Source organism: Ursus americanus, chromosome 11, assembly GCF_024610735.1.
Source record: "Ursus americanus isolate L20-20 chromosome 11, mUrsAme1.1.p, whole genome shotgun sequence".
In the NCBI taxonomy this organism is placed as follows: domain Eukaryota; kingdom Metazoa; phylum Chordata; class Mammalia; order Carnivora; family Ursidae; genus Ursus; species Ursus americanus.
In genome coordinates this window covers 63,641,629-63,662,036 of record NC_142137.1, presented here as the reverse complement: position 1 = coordinate 63,662,036, position 20,408 = coordinate 63,641,629, and the positions used below count along the sequence as shown (strand labels likewise).

The following is a 20,408-nucleotide window of genomic DNA, read 5'->3' as shown; positions in this document are numbered from 1 at the left end:
GGTAAATGCCGTTTTGCCAGTTACTGCCCAGTTTCCTTGCACTGGGTGCCATTCTGCACCACCACCAGCAACTCAGTATGAAAATGACTGTTCCTCTGTAGAACTAGAGCTTTCACATTTGATTGTACGTTCTCTTTTCTTTTCTTCCATAGTGGTTTGTATTTGAAAGACTGTAATTCAGATTTCAATAGTGGTCACAAGTCCGTGTGTATGATGAAGTCTTAGTAACAACAGTTCAAGATGACATGAGAAAGGATGGCTCTGCTTAGAGCTTAGATTTTGCCTGTTTCCAGCAGGCTGGGGCTTTTAAGGCGGAACTGAGCAAACCATGGGTTAATTTGGAGAAAATGGAGTTTTGCAGCTTCTCCTGATTCTGATATTCACTGGAGAACCTCACGTTTCTTTCAAGTCGTTGCAAGAATATTAAATCCATATTCAAATGTAAACACAAAAACATCTTACAAAGAAACATATATTTTGTTTTCTAAACTATTTTTTTCTTCCAATTTAAGATTCTATTCATTTAAAGACCTACAATTTATTTAATATCAGGTTTTGGGTGGAAATGATGCACTAAAAGTACATATAGATTCTAAGGTGCCTCTTGATTTCAGAATTGTTGAAGTGTAAAAAATCAGGTTTCTTAGAATCAGGGAACTATGATTCCATCGAGAATAGAGAGATAATTATACTTTTTATTTTTAACCGTGAAATATATAACAGTTTCCTATATCACACTTCCTTTGTTTCTGGTTTGGTCTTCTTTAACCTACTTACTCTGGAATATATATATCACTCTTGTTTTTCTAGGTCTATCCTTCTACCTTTTTGATATATGTAGATACTCATGGAGTAATATTGTCTATTTTGGAAGGTATTTGTAGTGTGAAAGAGCCAAACATTATCGATGGCAACGGATACTGATGTTTGCATTTAAATATTAAAACTTGATGTCCCATTTTAATTAATTTTCAAAAATATGTCTGAAGTGTGGCAAATTCTATATAAACTATCTTTGCCTCTAAAATTCCTAGAGTCCAAAACTGAAGCTGTAATTTAGCTTAAGCCATAGAATATGGGAAATATTAAACCAATTTTGTCTAAAGTTTGAACAAATCATATCGAGTCACCAGTGAAGGCATCTGAGACCTCATATTTTACCTTCTTTCAAGTCTTACTGATAACCAAAGAGGAGGGAGTTCATTATGGTTTTCAGTTCCCCGAACTTTCCTTCATCTTATATTTTTAAAAACAGTTTTATTGAAATATATTTGACATATCATAAGACTCACCTTATTAAAATTTATAATTCAATAATTTTTGGTAAATTTACTGAGTGATGAAGCCAGCATAATGAATCAGTTTTAAATAATTTTTATAACATCAATAAAATCCTTCATGCCCATTTACTACTTAATCTTCATTTCCAACCCTGACTCCAGTCAACCCCACTATTTTACTTTCTTTTTTTTTTTAAGATTTTATTTATTATTTATTTGACAGAGGTAGAGATAGCCAGCGAGAGAGGGAACAAAGCAGGGGGAGTGGGAGAGGAAGAAGCAGGCTCATAGCGGAGGAGCCTGATGTGGGGCTCGATCCCACAACGTCGGGATCACGCCCTGAGCTGAAGGCAGAGGCTTAACCGCTGTGCCACCCAGGTGCCCCCACTATTTTACTTTCTGTCTCTGGAGATTTGCCTTTTCTCTACATTTCACATAAAGGAATCATATAGTAATATGTGGTTTCTTTTTTCTGGCTTCCACTCAGCACCATGTCTTCAAGGTTCATCTGTCTTTTAGCACGTGTCGATAGTTCACTAGACAATATTCCATTGTTTGAGTAGGCCACACTATTTATTTACCCCTTGATGGATATTTAAATTGTTTCCAGTTTTGAGTTATTATGAATAATGCTGCTACAAATATTTGCATGCACATCTTTGCGTGGGCATAAGCTTTCATTTCTCTTGTGTAGATACCTGGCAGTGGAATTGCGGGGTTGTATGGTAATAATATGTTTATGTGTTTTAGAAATTGCCAAACAGTTTTCCAAAGTGGCTTCTGCATCTCGTTTAGCTCTTTCTTTATTGTCAGAGGAAAAAGACAATGTTGCTGTCATTCATTCATTCATAAAACTCCTTTCTTTATTTCACTTGTATTGAACACCTACATTGTCCCAAGTATTAATGATATAACAATAAATGACAAACTCATTTCCTTTGAAGTGCTCACAGTCTATTGGAGAAACAGAGAAATAGATAACTAAATACAGGAAGTGAAGTATAGAGGCAAAGCCTGCTTCTGGACACAAAGAGGAGGACACTTATTCTAGGCTTAGAGGAACAGGGGCAAATTTTGGAGAAGGTCACACCTAAGTTAATTTGTGGAGCTATATCTAGGGGAGTGAGGTTGGAAGGGCATTGTAAGTCTCGGAGCAGAAGGGAAACCTGCCCTGCCTGTAGTTAGAACCCCTTTACTCTGATCAGCTTTACCTTTATTCCATAGCAATTTTTGCCTGCAATGGGCTATGTAATTTATGTTGATGAATGTGTTTATATGTTGCGCTGTTGTCTGTTTTCCCCTCAAGGGTAGAGATCTCTGTCTGTTTTGTCCACTGATATACCCCAGATGTCTGACATGGTGCGTGACACAAAGAAGGTACATAATAAATATTTGTTGAATAAGTGAATGTGTAACACAGTTTTGATAAAAATGTGTATTTAATGCTGTCTAATACAGCAACAGAAGCTGGGATCCCACTGAGATGAACGAAATCAGAGTTGCTGGGAAAAGTGGATGGACTCATACGTGAGGAAGAATACCTTTGAGATTGTTGAACATTATACCAGAAATGGAATAGCATTGTCTCACTTCAGAATTTAAGATAGACTTGGTAAGACAAGGTTGCATAATGGCCAAAGGATGGTTTGATACCTCGGGTAAGAGAACAAGATTTTTTCAAAAGATAAAGATAGAGATAGAGAGAGAGACACGTGCACAAGAGTGGGAGGGGGGAGGAGGCAGAGGGAGAGGGAGAGAGAGAATCCCAAGCAGACTCCCAGCTGAGCGTGGAGCCTGATGTGAGGTTTGCTCTCATAATCTTCAGATTGTGACCTGAGCTGAAATCAAGAATTGGACACTTAACGGACTGGGTCACCCAGGCACCCCAAGAGAACAAGATTTTTTTTACATTAGGATACAGAGAGAAAATTGCGGCTACCAATGCAGAGCTTTCAAGTAAATTTTCAGAAAGTTAGGAATTTTTGAGGAGGAAGGACACATTCAAGAAAAGTTATTTTGGTTAATATAACAAGGAACAAGGAATGTGAGGGGGTAGGAGGAGAAGAAGGAGGAGGAAGAGGAGAAAACTGTCATTCCTTTAGGATTTTCCCAATGTGATTGTCATCTTTAAGGCATTTTTGCAAGTCAAATAAGCAAAGGCAATTTTTGACACAGTTATCTGTGACTTTGAATACAGCTTGAATGTCTTCGGTACAATGAAAAAATGCCTTTGCTAGTGAAGGAAAGATTTACTGAGGAAAAACTACTGAGGAAAAAATCTTTTACTCAAATTCATTTTGGTTCTTAGTTGAAGGACTCTCAGCCGTTTCAGTGGTGCAGGAAAAAAAAAATCCACCCGAATGATGATTTATAATTTATTTACATTTCGGTTTTCATTGATTGACTTTATATTGTTATCATCTAAGATGGGATTTTGTTCTGAAAATAAATTGTCTACAGAATAATAATGCCATAAATTTGGTATCAATTCTAATTCGGCTCAAGTGGAATATAGCTTTTTCTTTGTTTGAGTTTTTTGTTTATTTTTGGTTGAGTGAGGGGCCAGGGAGATTGGAGGAGATGAAATTGTGTAATTAAGCAGGCCTTGATCATGAAGGGTCTTCCTGCTCTGCTAAGGCAGTCAGACTTGGCCCAAGGGCCATTGGGAACAGTGCAGAATTTTAATGAGACAAGTGACACAAAGTGTGTTCAGGGAGTCACGATTTGCCGTGACTGTGATTTGGACACCAAATTGGAGGCAAGGACAGAATTAGAGGAAGGTTGAGAATAGTTTGCCAGACTTCACAGTAAGTGAGGTGAGAATCGGTGGTGAGCTGAAGGAGGTGCTAGGTGGTGCATGGACGGAATCCTGGGACAGAGGCTGTGGTGATACATCTCCGTGATGACTTGTATGCGTGCTGAGAAGGGGATGGAAGCGTCAAAGATGTCTGCCACATCTCCTTTTTTGACAACAAGATTGAAGATAATATCAGTCAATGAAGTAGAGAACACAGGAGAAAGAGGAGCAGGCGTTTTGTGGACTAAGATAATAAGTTTGGTGTTGGATTTGTCACTCTTGGAGAGTGTCTTAGTTTGTACAGCTATGACAAGATATCTTCAACCGGTGGCTTAAGCAACAGTCATTTATTCCTCACAGTTCTGGAGGCTGGGCAGTCTAAGATCAAAGTGCTGACAGACTCTGTCTGGTGAGGGCCTTCTTTCTGGGTTGCAGATGGCTGCTTTTTTGCTGTAACCTTACTTGGAGGAGAGAAAGAGGTGGGGGGGTTCTGTCTCTTCCTCTTTTTAAAAGGGCATTGATCTGATCATGGGGGGTTCACCTTCATGACTTCATCTAAAACTAATTACTTCCCAAAGGCCCCACCTCCAGATACCATCACATGGGGGCTTAGGGCTTCAGAATAGGAATTTGGGGATGGCGGATACAAATATTCATTCCGTAACAGGGAACCTATGGAATGCTCATGTGAACAGATAACGCCAGGCAGTTGGATCTCTGGGACAGGAGCTCAGGATTAAATCCCAGTTTGAGGTATAGGTTTTGAATATGTGGGTTCAGTTGTGATACATGCCACCATGGTAGTGCATATGGTCCCTCACAGAGAGTATTGGAAATAAGAAGAGATTAGGTTTGTGTTCCGAAGTCTGGGGAACACTGACATTTAAGAAACAGACAAGAGAAGAGGACCCCGTGAAAGCAAGCAGATAGTTGGAGGAGAAAGGATCAGCAGGAATATGTCAGAAAAGCAAGAAATGAGGTATTTCTAGAGAGAGACCTTAAGCTTTAGTATCGGTTACTAGAGTTCAGTTGACTGAGGACCAAAAAAGGTAGATGGGATTTAGCAACATGAAACTCATTGGGGTTCAGGTAACTACAGCTTCTGTGGAACACTGGGCATAACAATGAATGACGGGAGGAAATAGAAACAAAGGATGAATATAAGTTGTTTTCTTTCTAACACAATTATAGAAATTTACATTAAATACTTTAGCCTAACATAGCTTTTGTTTTTAATTGAGGTGAAATTCACATAAGATTAACCCTCCCTTTTTTTTAAGAGGGAGTGGAGGGAGGGGCAGAGGGAAAGGGAGAGAGATAATCTTAAGCAGGCTCCACCCCCAGCATGGAGCCTGACTCGGGGCTTGATCTCAGGACCCCGAGATCATGACCTGAGCCGAAATCGAGAGTCGGATGCTCAACTGATGGAGCCACCCGGGTGCCCCAAGATTATCCATTTTAAAGTGAGCCGTCAGTGGCGTTTGGTGCACTCACAATGTCCTGCAATCACCACCTCTGTCTAGTTCCAAACATTTTCAACCCACCGAAAGGGAAAACTCATACCCATTAAACAGTTTCTCCCTATTCCCCACTTTCCCCAACGCCTGGCAACCACTCATCTGTGTTTTGTCCCTGTGGATTTGTCTCTTCTGGATAGTTCATATAAATGGAATCGTACGACGTGTGATGTTTTGTGTCGGGCTTCTTTCACTTTGCATGATGCTGCTGGGGTTCATCCACACTGCAGCGTGCATCAGCGCTTCCCTTGGTTTTATGGCTGAAGCTGCCATTGTATGGGTATACTACAGCTTGTCTATCTGCTCCCCTGTCCATGGGGCTGTTTCTACCTTTTGGCTACTGCGAGTAGTATTTCTATGGATATGCATAGTCCTATATTTATTCGAGTACCTGCTTTCACTTCTTCTGGGTTTATATCTAGGAGTAGAATTGCTGGTGCCTAACAGTTTTTCAAAATTATACTTTTTTTTTTTTTTTTAAGATTTTTATTTATTTACTTGACAGAGAGACAGCCAGCGAGAGAGGGAACACAAGCAGGGGGAGTGGGAGAGAAAGAAGCAGGCCCTCAGCAGGGAGCCTGATGTGGGGCTCGATCCCAGGACCCTGAGATCACTCCCTGAGCCGAAGGCAGACGCTTAACGGCCACCCAGGTCCCCCCCCCCCGCCTCAAAAATATACTTTTATAAATGCTGATAAGAATCCACAGGAAGTATTGTGCATTATAGAAAAAGTTGATTTTCACAGTCTGTGTTCTTTAAGTACTTTACATTCTTTTTGAGAGAGGATTGGTGAAATGATGAGTAAACAGCTCATCAAGAAATAAATGAGTTGTATGAAAGAATGCATATATATATATGTATATATTTACATCATTTTTTAAGAAGGAAGTTCCCTTTAGAATTGGGTTTTGAGCCTTATAAGAAGAAAGTATTTCAAATGAAGAGATTGGATAGATTAATTCATGTAGGAGAGGGAAGATAGGACAGGCCTAGGTTTGAATGCTTCAGTTTAATTTTTCTGAAGAAAGGGTAGGAGTTGTACTCTGGCTGGGGATAAGGGAAAGAGTTGCAGAGTGATGAAGTAAGAGGACCCGTGACGCTAAGTTAATAGCTAGCAGACGTCTAAAATTACAATTGTACTTTCAAAATCAGTTTTTTTACTCCTCTCCCATTAGCTGCTGATTGATTTGTGATTAATCTTGCAGACTGTATTTCTCTACTTAGAGACACCAGTGTAGATGGAAGAAGATTTGGGTTCTATATGTGACAGGCGATCTAGTCTCCTTGTGTTTCAGTTGTATTTTATCCATAAAGATGAACAAATGCTCAGAGAGGTAGAACGATAATTACATTTCCTTTAGAATTTTTGGTGTTTTGAAGGGACATTCATGTGATGTCCAAAAGAGTCATTTTTTTTCTGCAGTCTTTCCTTTGTAGAAAGGCCTCCTAGGAATTGATTATGGAACTGAGATTTTCCGAGACATGGCTTTGTAGTTGGGAGAAGTGCCTACAGACTTGGGAGAAGAACTATTGTTTGTTGAGTATCCATTAAGTGTTTTATTTATCTGCCCTCATTTAAGCCTTCTAACAACCAATAAGTTGTTAGATACGTTATGATATGAACCTTGACTTGCCAACTCCAAAATCCGGCCTCTGTCTACCCTATGCTAGGATGCTAATTACATTCTACCTTCTGTGCTTGTAGCTTACTGGAGTATGAGAACTGGCTTACTGGAGATGAGAATGATGCTGAGGCTGTCTACTAACTCAGCAGGGAGTGGAGCTCTGATGGGTTAGCACTGGTATTTTCCAGGGAGACAGGAAGGGGTGGGCCAAGTCCTCTGCATGCCATACCTTGGCCATCCTAAGCTGTGTCATGTTACTTCTCATGGAAGATTCTGGATGACTTACCAGGAGAATATTAATTTCTCTCATAAAATACATATTTGGATAAGTCCAATGCTGATTCAGGGAGGTATCTTTTAATTTTCTTTCATTTCATTATATGATCTCTATTCAATGTATATGATCTCTATAAACTTACTTCTAGGATTGACTCATTTATTCATATCTGTTATACGTATTTTTCTCAGGCAGAGAAGGCTGATGGATTTGTCAACCTGCCTGATTTCACTGTGGAGAGAGCATCCGAATGCAAGAAAAAGCAGTAAGTTGCCTATCATTTTCCACAAAACCCCGAGCCAGAATAACATCCCTTCATAATTTTAGTTTCTCGAGTGATGTGGTCATTTGGAAGTTAGGGAAGGTAACACCCAAATATCTAAGAATTTTGAACTTTATAGTTTGGCATCCTGAACAACGGTGTAAGCGTTTAACCTCTTGTTTTCTGGAATTTCATTTTGTGGAACAGATGGATTTTAAAACCCCATGGAGCCTTGGCATGGCATCATTTGACAACCGTGTCTGAGATGGAACGAAAAACAAGCTCCCGTCCAGGATGGGCTGGGAGATCAGATGTCAAGATATTTTCTGGGTTAAGAGAATGACTAGTTCAATAGGACTCACCAGAGCTGCCGAAATGATCGCAAGACCAGTTTCTTTTTCTTAGTTCATAACATTGTCATCCTTGAAATAGAATTCTTTGAGATATCTTAGACTTTGGGAGTATACCCTGATAGAATTTAAGTCCAAAAGATTTGAGAACAGACAGGAAGCAAAAAAAAGTCACCGGCTTATGGTGAAGGGAACAGCCCAGAGAGCCTGAGCTTGCCTAGAGCTCACGGGAGAGTTGCTCTGGATCCGCCAACCATATGCCCATTGCCTGCTCTTTCCATGGTAGCACCTGGCCGTGTTTTGCAAATGTGTCCCCTTCACCTTTTTCTTGTTCTTCTTCTACCTTTGACATCTTTTTTTGTTTTCTCAGAAAGGCATTTATTTCCCTACTCACCTGTTACCAGTAGTGGCAATTGACTAGATTTTTCTAAGAAAATGCATAAATGATGTTAGCTTTAAGTCTCTGCCCCTCTAGTGTTGCCGCACGTATCCAGGGATACAGAAGATTGTATTGATTTTCATGGTTTTGACCAAACTGGTTATTTACCAAAACGCTGGCCTGTATGGTAGGACTTCCGGTCTCATGATAAAGGGGAACTATTTCATTGTTTGCTAATCTTCAGTATTTTATACTTTTAAACTGAAAATAAATATTTTTCCTTTACTCATAGAGGGTGGCTTGGATAAAGTTTTTGATGTGTTGTTGCAGTGTGGACGTTCTATACTTGATTATTTTCCTACACATAAAATTCTTGTATGTATTTGATTGAATTTGGATCAATATTTTGCTCTATTGATCTGAGTATTTAAGAAGACGTTTTTACTCGAGACGGTATTTTTTAAGAAAGAGTATTTACTCGAAGACGGTAAATTTTAATTTACTGTGTCTTTCTAGCAAAGCAGTGAGCAAATGAAAATACAAGAATATGCCCATATATTTTAAAAGGAAACTATCGACTAGCCAAGACTCAGCCCTATTCTGGATGTCTCAACATGATAAACTAATTCTCTGCTCTCTACATGAAATAGAGATTAGGCAATGGGTATTTAATGTAACTAAATCATTTTTTATACATTTACAAAGAAAGCAGATGATTTTGCCACACTTATATTTGATTTACTTTCAAACCCATTGACAGCTACACTAATTTCTAATTTTTAATGTGTCTGTGTTTTTCCCCCTTCAAGTGCTTTTAAGATCAGCCATCCACAGATCAAGACCTTTTATTTTGCAGCTGAGAATGCACAAGAAATGAGTGTGTAAGTAGAGAAAATTGCTAAATCTAACCTTTTTGGGAATAGATTACTTTGGTCAGGTGTTAGAATTTTAAGCATATGTTCATATCAATTCTTGTTTTATTTATTTCCGCTGCTTTAAAGACTAACCTCTTTAGCACTTGAAGTGTTCTTGCTTTTTTCTCCACCATTGGAAGCATTTTGGGGAACTACATAGATCAAAACGGCTATTTTAGGAAGAAGTAATAAGATTCTTCCGAGGGAACCAGTAAGTTGAGAAAGGAAAGGACAGAAGTCATTATAAGAAAATGTTAAAGTGAGAATCAGCATCACAGGGAGAAAGGCCTGAAAGTACCATGACCAATCTCACAGCTTTTAGAATTCTATGTGAAAAATATCTATAACATTTCTTATGTGCTGTGGAATTATCGTGATGACCCCTGTGTTTATCACTAATCCATATTCTATCCTGAAAATTTTGTAAAATGTCCTTGCTCAGAGTACATCTCACATAAAATTGTATATCCCTAACTCCCTTTCCTGGTTTTTTTTTTTTTTTTTTCTGTGTAAGTAAGTGGAATAAATGCATAGAACACTACCTGCCCCACTCATTCCCTGCTGGTTTAGATTATAGTGTGATCACAATGGCTGTTAATTGAATGAGGCTATATATATTTGAGGCGCTTGAGCATCAGACGGGCCTTCTATTTAACTGAAGCCCTATTCTCAGATTTCTCAGTGTTCCTCATTACCTTCACCTAACTAATAAAAACGTGTCCGTGAAATACCTACTAGGTGCCCCACTGCGGCAGATCCTGGGCAATAGAAATAAAAATACATACATAACTCATTCGGAGAGCTTATGGTTTAATCTCTTTTGTTTCATTATACATAATGATTTCCTTATCAATCTGCTCTATTTAATTTCTCTTTACCCTCTTGCTCTAGAAACCCAAAGAAAAAAAGCTGCTTTTCAACAAACATGTGTAAATCGCAGACACACACACACACACACACACACACACACACACACACACACCCTTCTTACAGGATAAGCCCTTCAGCAGCCTCAATCTTCAGATGAGGGCAGAACAACTCTTTATAGACCCTTGGGAAACCCCATTTTAAATGACAAGACAAGAAATTGACAAATTGAGTCTTTCAAACAAGACTTTTATTTACTTAAATGAAGAGAGACGTTGTTTCTACCCTCCTGATTTTAGCTCTCTCCCCTTGGCTTTCTCAAGCCCCTGAGAAAAAGAAGAGCAGATGCCCCCAAAGAAGAGAAGAGATTTCACAAAGCTCTTTCTCTTTTTGTTGGTATTGGTAACTAAATCCCATCAATGAGCAAGCCATACATGTGAAAGGCTTAACCCTTACCCAGCAGTACTTGGACCCCGCCACAGTGAGGGTCAGTCTGGAGCTGAGCCACCAAGTAATCCCCAGTGGTCCTTTCTGGCATTCTCTGGTGGTGGTAATAGCCATCGAAGCGGCATCTCTTTGGGCCTCCAAGTTAACTTCTCTCTTCTCCCACAAGATGATGCAGATGACATTTAAAGCTTTGTCCTGAGTGGCACCTGAAAAGCTCCCTTTCTTACTGAGGGGGCCAGTTTAAGCCAGTGAATAATGTAGCTGGGTATTTCTTTGTGAGACGCAGAGAATCTGGGCGGGGAGGGAGTGGCGTGTGGAGAGATGGGTCCTGTTTTAGAAGTTCGCTTCCTTGGGAAACTGCAGTTTTGGGTGGTGACGTTTCTCCCAGGGACGATGAAGGGAAAGGTAATTATGTTTAATAGAAATGCTGTGTGTTCGCAGGGACCCTCAATTTACAAGTATCGGGGTAAGTAATTAAGGGGAATGGAAGAGTTGCTTTCTAAACAAAGACTGGTTGGTAGCTGCCTTTCTCAGACGGTGTTTGTAGGAAGAACCTTCTTGTTTTGTATATCAATTTCTTAGCACTTGGGCTCCTCCAACACATCGAGTTAATATACAACAAACTCCCAGGAAACATCTGTCATCTTCTTTTATGTAAATATAAGTCTTTTCGTGCATCTATTTATTTAGGCACAAATAGAAATTTTTCTACTGCCTTGATGTTTTCTTTTTTAAAAAAAAATTCTTAGCAAAGGAGGTACTCTAAGCCAGTGGATTCCAGAAAGGAAACAGTCAAACAAGATTCTAAACAGGGGCGCGTGGGTAGCGCTGTCCTTAGGCGTCTGCCTTTGGCTCAGGGCGTGATCCCGGCGTTGGCGTTTGGGGATCGAGTCCCACATCAGGCTCCTCTGCTGGGAGCCTGCTTCTTCCTCTCCCACTCCCCCTGCTTGTGTTCCCTCTCTCGCTGGCTGTCTATCTCTGTCAAATAAATAAATAAAATCTTAAAAAAAAACAAACAACAACAAGAATCTAAACAATCACGTTTTCCACAGCAAGTAACTAAATGTGGCAATTAAAAGGACATAAGTTTTGGGTAAGAGCTGGGAGGAATGATTTCTTTATTGTCAATACTCTTTCGTTTTGTTATGTTTCTGTATTTCTGTGTTCTGGAAAGGAACTTAGAAATGCCTTTTCTTGTTTCAAGCATTCTAAGTTCAAAGGTATTTCTTGTCTTGATATATTAAAAAAGGAAAGGAACTTAGAAATGCCTTTTCTTGTTTCAAGCATTCTAAGTTCAAAGGTATTTCTTGTCTTGATATATTAAAAATTGTCTCTTTTACTTTTAGATGCTTTTTTGGGGGGAGGGTCAGTATACAGTTATGAAATCAGGTATAAACTAAGAATATTTTGGTATTTTAAAAGTGAACCATTAAATTCACGGTGCTTTGCCTGATCAATTTTTAAAACTGTTCATTATAATGTTTCTTTTAGTTAAATGACACACAAAACATGTTCTTGCAAAAAAAAATCCTATAATACAGAAGCACGTAAAGTGAAAACCTTCCCATAACCCAAACTTCACCCTCCAATTCAACTTCTCTCTTTAGGATTAACTACTTTTAACAGTATGACTGACCTACATCCTTCCTGATGCTTCTCTTTGCATATTGATTCATGCACATACACAAATTCATAGTTTTAAAAGTACATTGAATTAGGCCAATCATATTGTTCTGTACTTGCTTTTTTCACTTAAGAGTATGTTAGGATTTTTCCAGGCCATCACAAGGCTTCCTATCTGTCTTCTTATTAGATTTATTATTTCATTGATTGTACTGATGAAATTAGTTCTGTACTTTATCCATTTTCCTATTAATGATTATATCGTATCAGTGTTTTTTTCTCTTTGCCATTGCAAGTCTTGTTGAATTAACATTCTTCCACATTTATTTGTGGTTTGTAGGATAGACATCTATAATTAAGGGGTGCATATTTAAATTTTGATTAGTATCATCAAATTGCTTGCTTAAAATTGGCTGTATCAATTTTGATGTTCATCTAAGCTAAGGATGAGAATGTTCCTCCTTCTAAATTCTAGAAATCAGTGGTATTTTAAAGTTTTGCCAATCTAGTGGTGAATATTTTCCTGTCTTTGTATACGCATTTCCCAAAATACTATGGAGGCTGATAAATTTTTTCTATTTTTTTATCAGCCATTTGTATTTTTTTTTTCCTGTGATTGCCTGGGTGTTTTTTTTTTTTTTTTTGGTTGTTTTTTTTTGGTTGTTTATTATTCTATCAGGTCTCGATGAACACTGTCTGGTTCCCATGGTGGGATCTGGGCCCACGTATTGGTCTGGTTTTAAATGGCCATTAAAGAGCTCATATTTGTCATGATGCTGAAGGGTTTTCTTAAAATGCCTTTAAAAAATATTTTATTTATTTATTTATTTATAATGCAATTGTCATAATTCTATAGTTGGTCTAAACATTTCCAGAAACAGCATAAATTTGTGGTATTAAAACCTAGAACTACTTATTTATTTAGAGAATGTGTGCAAGTGAGGGTAAGGGCAGGGGGCAAGGGAGAGAGAGAGAGAGAGAGAGAGAGAGAGAGAGAGAGAAGCAGACCCCTGCTGAATATGGAGCCCCATGCGGGGCTCAGTCTTATGACCCCGAGATCATGACCTGAACGGAAATCAAGAGTTGGACGCTCAGTGGACTGAGGCACACGGGCACCCCTGAGGGGATTCTTAAATGAGGCTGAAGCTCATCTTCCTTCTTGTAGAAAGCCCTATTTGTTTTTAAAAATGAAATTTATATATTTCCTGTTAATAAAAAATAAATATGGCAAGACCATAGCAGGTTGAGGGTTGGATAAGGATTCTTAATTTGTTGACAATTGAAGACTTGGGAATATGTGATCATTATGCAGTGGTGGGGAGCAGAGTGCTGGATAGTTCACAAGGCAGTACAGGACTAGAAGAAATAAGTGAGTCAATAAGTGCATAGCTTTCTTCTTATTTTATTGGTATTAGTTGACTTAGGCCACTACTGAATGCACTGGTTTCTCAAAAAAAGAAAAAAAAAGTGAACCTATAATATGGAATACTTTTTAAAAATATAGAAAACTGGAAAGAAGCGGGAAATAAATCAGGTTATTACCACCCCAAAATAATATTTTACCTTTAAATAGAAGGTTATATAGTTGGGAACATGTGAAATAAACTCATTTTGTGTCTTTTACAAATTTGTGTGATAAAGTATGTTTTTGACTAACCCCTTGGGAAGAAACTCCAGTGGCCTGAGGTCATGAGCCAAGTTTGAGTACCTTAAGGTTTGTCTAGTTCTATTTTTATTATTGATGTTTATTTGAAAATCATTGCCAATTAAATGGTAAATTGATAAGAAGATAGGACATTGTCCTTTTCTACCTAACATAAAATTCTTCAAGGAATTAAAAATTTCCCCATCTTAGGAATACCTGTCAAACTCTGAGATCTTTTATTGATTTAATATTAAAATCCTGGCTTAAAAATGGATAATCTTTTCTTTATTTTTTTGTGAAATAAAATTATATTTTAGCAATTACAGAGATGGAACTTTAATGGTTAGGTTACTAAATTCAATGATAGAGTTTTGATGTCTGCTAAAAATTTGAAATGCACAACTACAAAAGACATATTTATTCATATATTTAGAATATCTAATGTGGTTGACCACCTTAGCAAGCTGGATAATGAACCACCTTGTTTCTTGTCTTTCAAAGACTATCCTGAGTAAGGAAAGTATTGTGAAACAAGTGGTTTTAGGTTTTGATACCACAAACTCAAGCTGTTTCTGGAAATGTTTAGACCAACTACAGAATTATGACAATTGCATTATAAAGTCTGGCACAAGACCTTCCTTCAGGGTCTAGGGGGCAGGTGGCTAGGAGATGACCAATCTCTTGGGCTAAGCATTTATTTTTCTATTTGAATTTTAGGTGGTTAAACAAGCTTGGGTTAGCTGTAATCCATCATGAATCTGGTACAAAGGATGAAGGTATGTTCTATTTTAAATTTCTGAGAATTTAGCAAGAATGTTAGAATGAGATAGGATGGAAACACAATGTCAAGTTCTATGCGTAGCCTTGTCCTAATGAAACATACTATGGCATTTAAAATTATCTGAAAATATGGAGAAGCAGACATATTCACACAGACTCACCAACATGGAATAGAGCTTCCCATGCTGGCTAAGAATCCTTTTTACACTTCACCCACACACTAGCAGCTGTAGGCTTCACTGACATCTCAAACAACTGCCTGTGCAAATGTTTTATTGCCCCACTCGCTGAATTTTGACTCAGAGACATGATCTCGTCATGATCTAGACAGATCACTTTCACCCCACTATTTCCTCTCTGATATTTTAATATTTCCACCAGGTGTTTGCTGAGGCTAATTACTCCAAATTTGTGCTAGGAAACAATGTCAGATTGGGACACAGGCCATATTTTTAGCTCAGTCTATAGTTCTCTGGGTTCAAAAGCTACAGGAGTTGAAATCTTCTTAATGATGCAATTACTCCTGAATATTGAGAAGAAGGAGGCTTTAGGTGCTGGGGTCGCAGAGTTGATACTATTTCTGAAGGGCTCAGACCACGTAAAACTTGGGAATTGGAAGGTGGGGAGTTAATCTTGGGATAGCAAAAATTATAAAAGCTGAAACTGAGAAAATGAAAATGACAATTTGATTTAAAACAATAAAGAACTAAAATGCAAGAGTGTGAAATCACTGTCCTGACCATCTCCTTGGTCCTCTTTGCCACAATATATTTGAAGTGCATTTATAGATTGTGAGGGAAAAAAAATCACTACACAAAAATCTTCTCCCTATCTTGGTGTTTAAGGCCTTCTGTGATATGGCCTCAAGCAAACTTTCAGCTTCGTTTTTTACCACATCCCTCTGGGGGCTCCGTATAATTGGCTCAGCCTGCACCCTAGACCTAGCTCTCATTACTCTGTGCTCACTGTGGATGGTTTACTTATCCTGCCATTTTCAGCTCCTTATGTCTCCTACAATCAAAATTAATCACTACTGATTTTATGATCCCTTAGCATATGACTCACACCTCTTTTGAGGAATTATTTTACTTTTCCTGAGCTATGGCTAGTCCCCTTCCAACATATTAGACCCTCATGGGGGCAGAGACCCTAATGTGGCTCTTCTTTTTTTCCCCTCTTATGTAATCCCCTTGCACCAGGTAGCTCAGTAGATGAGTCCTTTCTGAATTGGATTGGAATTGCAGTAGCCAGATGGAGCAAAACCTCTGCTCATGCATTATGGAATGAGTGATGACAGTGTTGAAACATTAAGCATTTTCATTTTTGTATAGAATGCTACAGTGAGAGTGAACAGGAGGACCCTGAAATAGCTGCGGAGACACCACCCCCTCCATACTCCGCGGAGACTTTCTCTCCTTTGGTACGTACTGACCTCATTAGTCTATTGGTCATGATCAAGTGCACGGACGTCATTCCTTCCAGTGGCATAGAATCTACTTTGACCAATAAATTTTTAGAACGGGCTAAATTAAGGTACCTGCCAAGGAGCAAGTGCAGCTCTCAGATTTTGAGTCTTCTCCATAGCAACCCCCTGGTATGAAAAACTCGGTGTATTTGTGTGCGACCCGCCGATGTAGCACGCTGGCAGGAGTCACGGTAATGCAGAGGGCTTCTAGGTGATAGGCCAGTGCTTGCAGACATTTGTTTTATAATGTTTATGTATACCCTACTGGTCTTTAAAAAGAATTGAAAGTGCCTGTCCTGGGCGCCTGCATTCTAACAATGCAAAATGGGGGGGGGGAGAAGGGGAGGGGTAAAGGCAATAGATGAAGAGAAAGTTAGAGTCTGAAAGGTATCAGGAAGCCAGGAGTGGGGTTAGTGCATTCAATCTGCTCGTGGAATAATTCTTCCGTATATTCACTAGAGAGAAGTCCAAGTGTAAGTCTCAGCTTTGGAAGCATCCAGCGTAAGTTCAGTTTATTGATGGATGTTAAGACTGTGGCATGATTTAGATGCTCGTTGGCATTATAGTGATGGCCCCAGAAGGATTCCAAGCAAGGATCTTCGGGGAACCTTATTTATGGTTCTTCTACCTCCCATGTGTCAGGACTTATGTAGGTACTTTAAATATATAACCATTTACCTCCCCGCCCCCCAAATAACCCTGAAAAGTAGTAGTATTGAACCTGCATTTCACTGATTACTGAATGAGCTTCTCTTCATATTTATTGCCATTTGGATTTTCTGTTTTGTTTAGTGTCTGTTAAATCTTTAGCACATTTTTAGCTTTTTTACGATTATTATTTTGTATTTATAAAGTTTCTTTATTATCCTTTACATTAGCTCTTTGTCACTTAAAAGTAAGGCACATCTCCTTTTCTGTTTCATGGCTTTTACTTATTTAGACTGTTTCATATTTCTTTCTGTAGACAGTCGTTCTTGATATCAGACTGGCAGATGCATCCATTACTTCTGTTGTGGTTAGTGCCTTTGTTTCTGATTTTAAAAATGGTTTCCTCTTGCTAGGTCATGAGGAGGTAGATAAGGCTATCCTCATTTCATGATTTAGGAAACAGAAGTTCAGAGGTAGAATGGGCTGGCTACACATGCCATGAACAGGGAGCCTCAGAAGGGAACCGCAGTGTGTCTCACTCTACTGCATGTGTTCTTTCCACCCCACTACGGTACCTGTCCATCCGTGGACCCAAGTGACGAGAGGTTCTGATAGGTTACAGCAGCTCCTTCACCTACTGAACTTCTTTTGCCAGAATTTTCTATTTTGTGTGATGAAGTTTGCATCTTTGTCGTTTTGCCAGTTTCTGGGTTTAGGATATTAAATAGCATTTAAATGATGACTTCTACTGTTGTCACCTGCTGTCAATGGAGAATTGTGGTCCCTTTTCTAGTTTACTTGGCTAGCAACCAAGACCAGAAATAAATATTTGTTGACTGGGTATGTTTATCAAAATCTCTATGCAATAGGACTAGTCTATTAAATTAAGTAAGATACAAATAAAATTAAACTTTGAATATGGTAAAATTTAGACTGGTTTTTGAACTAGACTTACAATATAGCCGATCTTAATATATTCATAACTTGCCCTTAACATAGTCTTTCTCCTCTTTTAAAATCAGTTTCTGAATTTAAAAAAGACTAAATAGATGTGCCTCGTTGGTTTAATAGAGAAACATGTATTTTTAGTTAGTTTCTCTGTTTCTCTCTTTGTCTCTCTCTTCCCTTTCTATCTCTCTCTCTGTCTTTGTCTCTCTTTTCTTCTTCTCTGTCTTTCCCATTTTAACCTGTGACATAACAATGATTTCATTGGTCCTCCGTCCTTCTTTTCCTGAAATTCTCTCTCCCTCCTACTGTCCGCCCCCCGTGACTCTTATATGATTTATTTTGGTTCTAAAATACTGTGATTTTTAGTTTTATAGTGGCAACTAGTATCACAGATTACTAAGAGCATTGTCAGGCATCTAAAAACTGTAGTTGAAAGTAAAAGCAACCAAATTGTCTTTTCAGATGAGGGATCATGGCTCAATTGCATTATACATGACAGTCTTACCTGACGTTAGAGTAGAAGCTCAGGGAATGCTTGTTTTAAAACAAACAAATGAAGGGATGCGTATGAGACCAGTAAGTTAGGTCACTGAACTAGGAGGATTCTTTAGAATTTTCTGAGTCATTAATCAAATGTTATTTTTTTTGAAGTTCTAAGTTGAGGATTTTTCTGGAAGGCCATGAAGGCTAACATTTTTTTTTTTCTGAAGAAATATATTGGAAATAGATAAATGTTGAACAGTTAGGTTTTATTTTCCTTAGAAACAGAATATGTTCCTCCTGCTCACATATTTTGCAGGCAGATTTTGTTTGTGTTTCCTCTTGTTTCTGAAAAACAGACATGCAAGACACTTGGTTAAAATAACATTTAAGCTTTTTATTGAAACAGATGAAAATTGAAAAACTCATGCTTTTATCCAGAGAATGAATCAACTTAATGTTTTGGCTCAGTCTGGCATAGGCTAGCCACGACTGAGCTATAGAAGCCTAGGTGAAAAATTTTTTTCTCCAAGTTCTTGCTTTTTTTTTTTTTTAAGATTGTATTTATTTATTTGACAGAGAGAGACAGCCAGCGAGAGAGGGAACACAAGCAGGGGGAGTGGGAGAGGAAGAAGCAGACTCCCAGCAGAGGAGCCTGATGTGGGGCTCGATCCTAGAACACTGGGATCACGCCCTGAGCCGAAGGCAGACGCTTAACGACTGCGCCACCCAGGCGCCCCTCTAAGTTCTTGCTTTAAAAAATATATTTTGGGTAATGAACTTTCATTTTGGAATGATGATTCAAAAGTGTAAAATAATGCTATTCTGGAAAATTATCTCCCTAAAATTAGAATCTTGAATTAGAAATGTAATTCAATGTCCAGTCGTTCTAATCACTGCAAACCGTAAGACGCCTGCCGCAGACCAGTTTGGTGGCACCACCTTCCACAAGAGAATGAAGAACACTTCAGGGTCTTCTCTGAGTGAACAAGAGGTTTCTGTTTATGTTGCTGCTTCTTGAGAAGACTTCACAGGACGGAGAGTGGAAAAGACATCCATTGATTCACAGAGAAATTAGACATGGGGGCCTTTTGACAAGCTTACTAAAAAGGCTTTGAGTAGACGGGACCCTGTAGATTTCACTTGGGAAGGTTCTCTGTAGAAATCAGTATCCATGATTCCTTGAAACCCACAAAAGAGCAAAAAATTCACATTTCAAACTCAATAATAAGTTACAAAGTGATTTAAGAGCTTAACCATCATTAAAAATCGGTTACATGTGTTTTTTCTCTAGGTTTAATTATGAAAAAGCGTTGTCTGGTAACTCAATCTATGTTTATAAGCTTATTCATTCATTTAACAAATTTTGTTGAGAACCACTTTTCTAAATATTTGGGACACATGAGTAAATAAAAAAGACAACAATTTATTTCTTCATGGAGTCAAACTTTTAGTTGAGGGAGACTGATAATAAATAATCAACAGACAAAGTCAATTATCTACCATGTAGTAGAAATAGAGTATGGGGAATATGGGGATACGAATATGGGGAGATAGGGGTGCTGGAGGTGGGATTGTGGCTGTGAACAGAATGCAAGGAGAAGCCCGAGTGAGAGCTGAGCAAAACTCTTGAAAGGTGGTGTGAGAGACAGTCCAGTGGATGTTTGGGGAGGAGTTTTCTAAGCAAAGAGAACAGTTAGAGCCAAGATCTCCTTGGTGCATAGGTAGCAGTGCAAGGAGGTCGGTGTGGCTGAAGCAGGGTGAGTTAAGATGAGAATAGCAGGAAATGAGGTTGGAGGGTAGTGGTGGCCATACCATGCAGGGCCCCTGGGGCCCCTTAAGGACTTTGATATTTTGAGTTACTTAGGGAGCCTTTGGGAGTTTTGAGTAGAGGAGTGACATGATCAGTTTCCCTCTTAAAAGGACCACTCAGGCTACTGTGTGGGAGAGACCCTGGGAGGTGGGGGTTAAGATAGAAGCAAAGAAATCACAGGGAAGGTTGCAGTGATCTAGTGTGAGAGATGGTGGTGATGCAGGTCAGGGCATAATTGAAAAATGCAATGGGCAGATTTTTGGACTTGGTGAGAAGCTAGACCACCCAGTG

At 38.8% G+C, this 20,408-nt stretch overlaps 1 protein-coding gene across 6 annotated transcripts in view; it reads left to right on the top strand.

The window, feature by feature from the left end:
- IPCEF1 (interaction protein for cytohesin exchange factors 1) overlaps window positions 1–20,408 on the top strand; it is a 169,967-nt gene that overhangs the window by 113,620 nt on the left and 35,939 nt on the right. For all 6 annotated transcript variants that reach the window (XM_045805391.2, XM_045805388.2, XM_045805392.2 and 3 more), the window contains 4 exons: window positions 7,688–7,761; window positions 9,297–9,368; window positions 14,701–14,759; window positions 16,095–16,183. In XM_045805391.2, coding sequence (XP_045661347.2) covers window positions 7,688–7,761; window positions 9,297–9,368; window positions 14,701–14,759; window positions 16,095–16,183 — 294 coding nt within the window. The remainder of the gene's footprint in view (window positions 1–7,687; window positions 7,762–9,296; window positions 9,369–14,700; window positions 14,760–16,094; window positions 16,184–20,408) is intronic.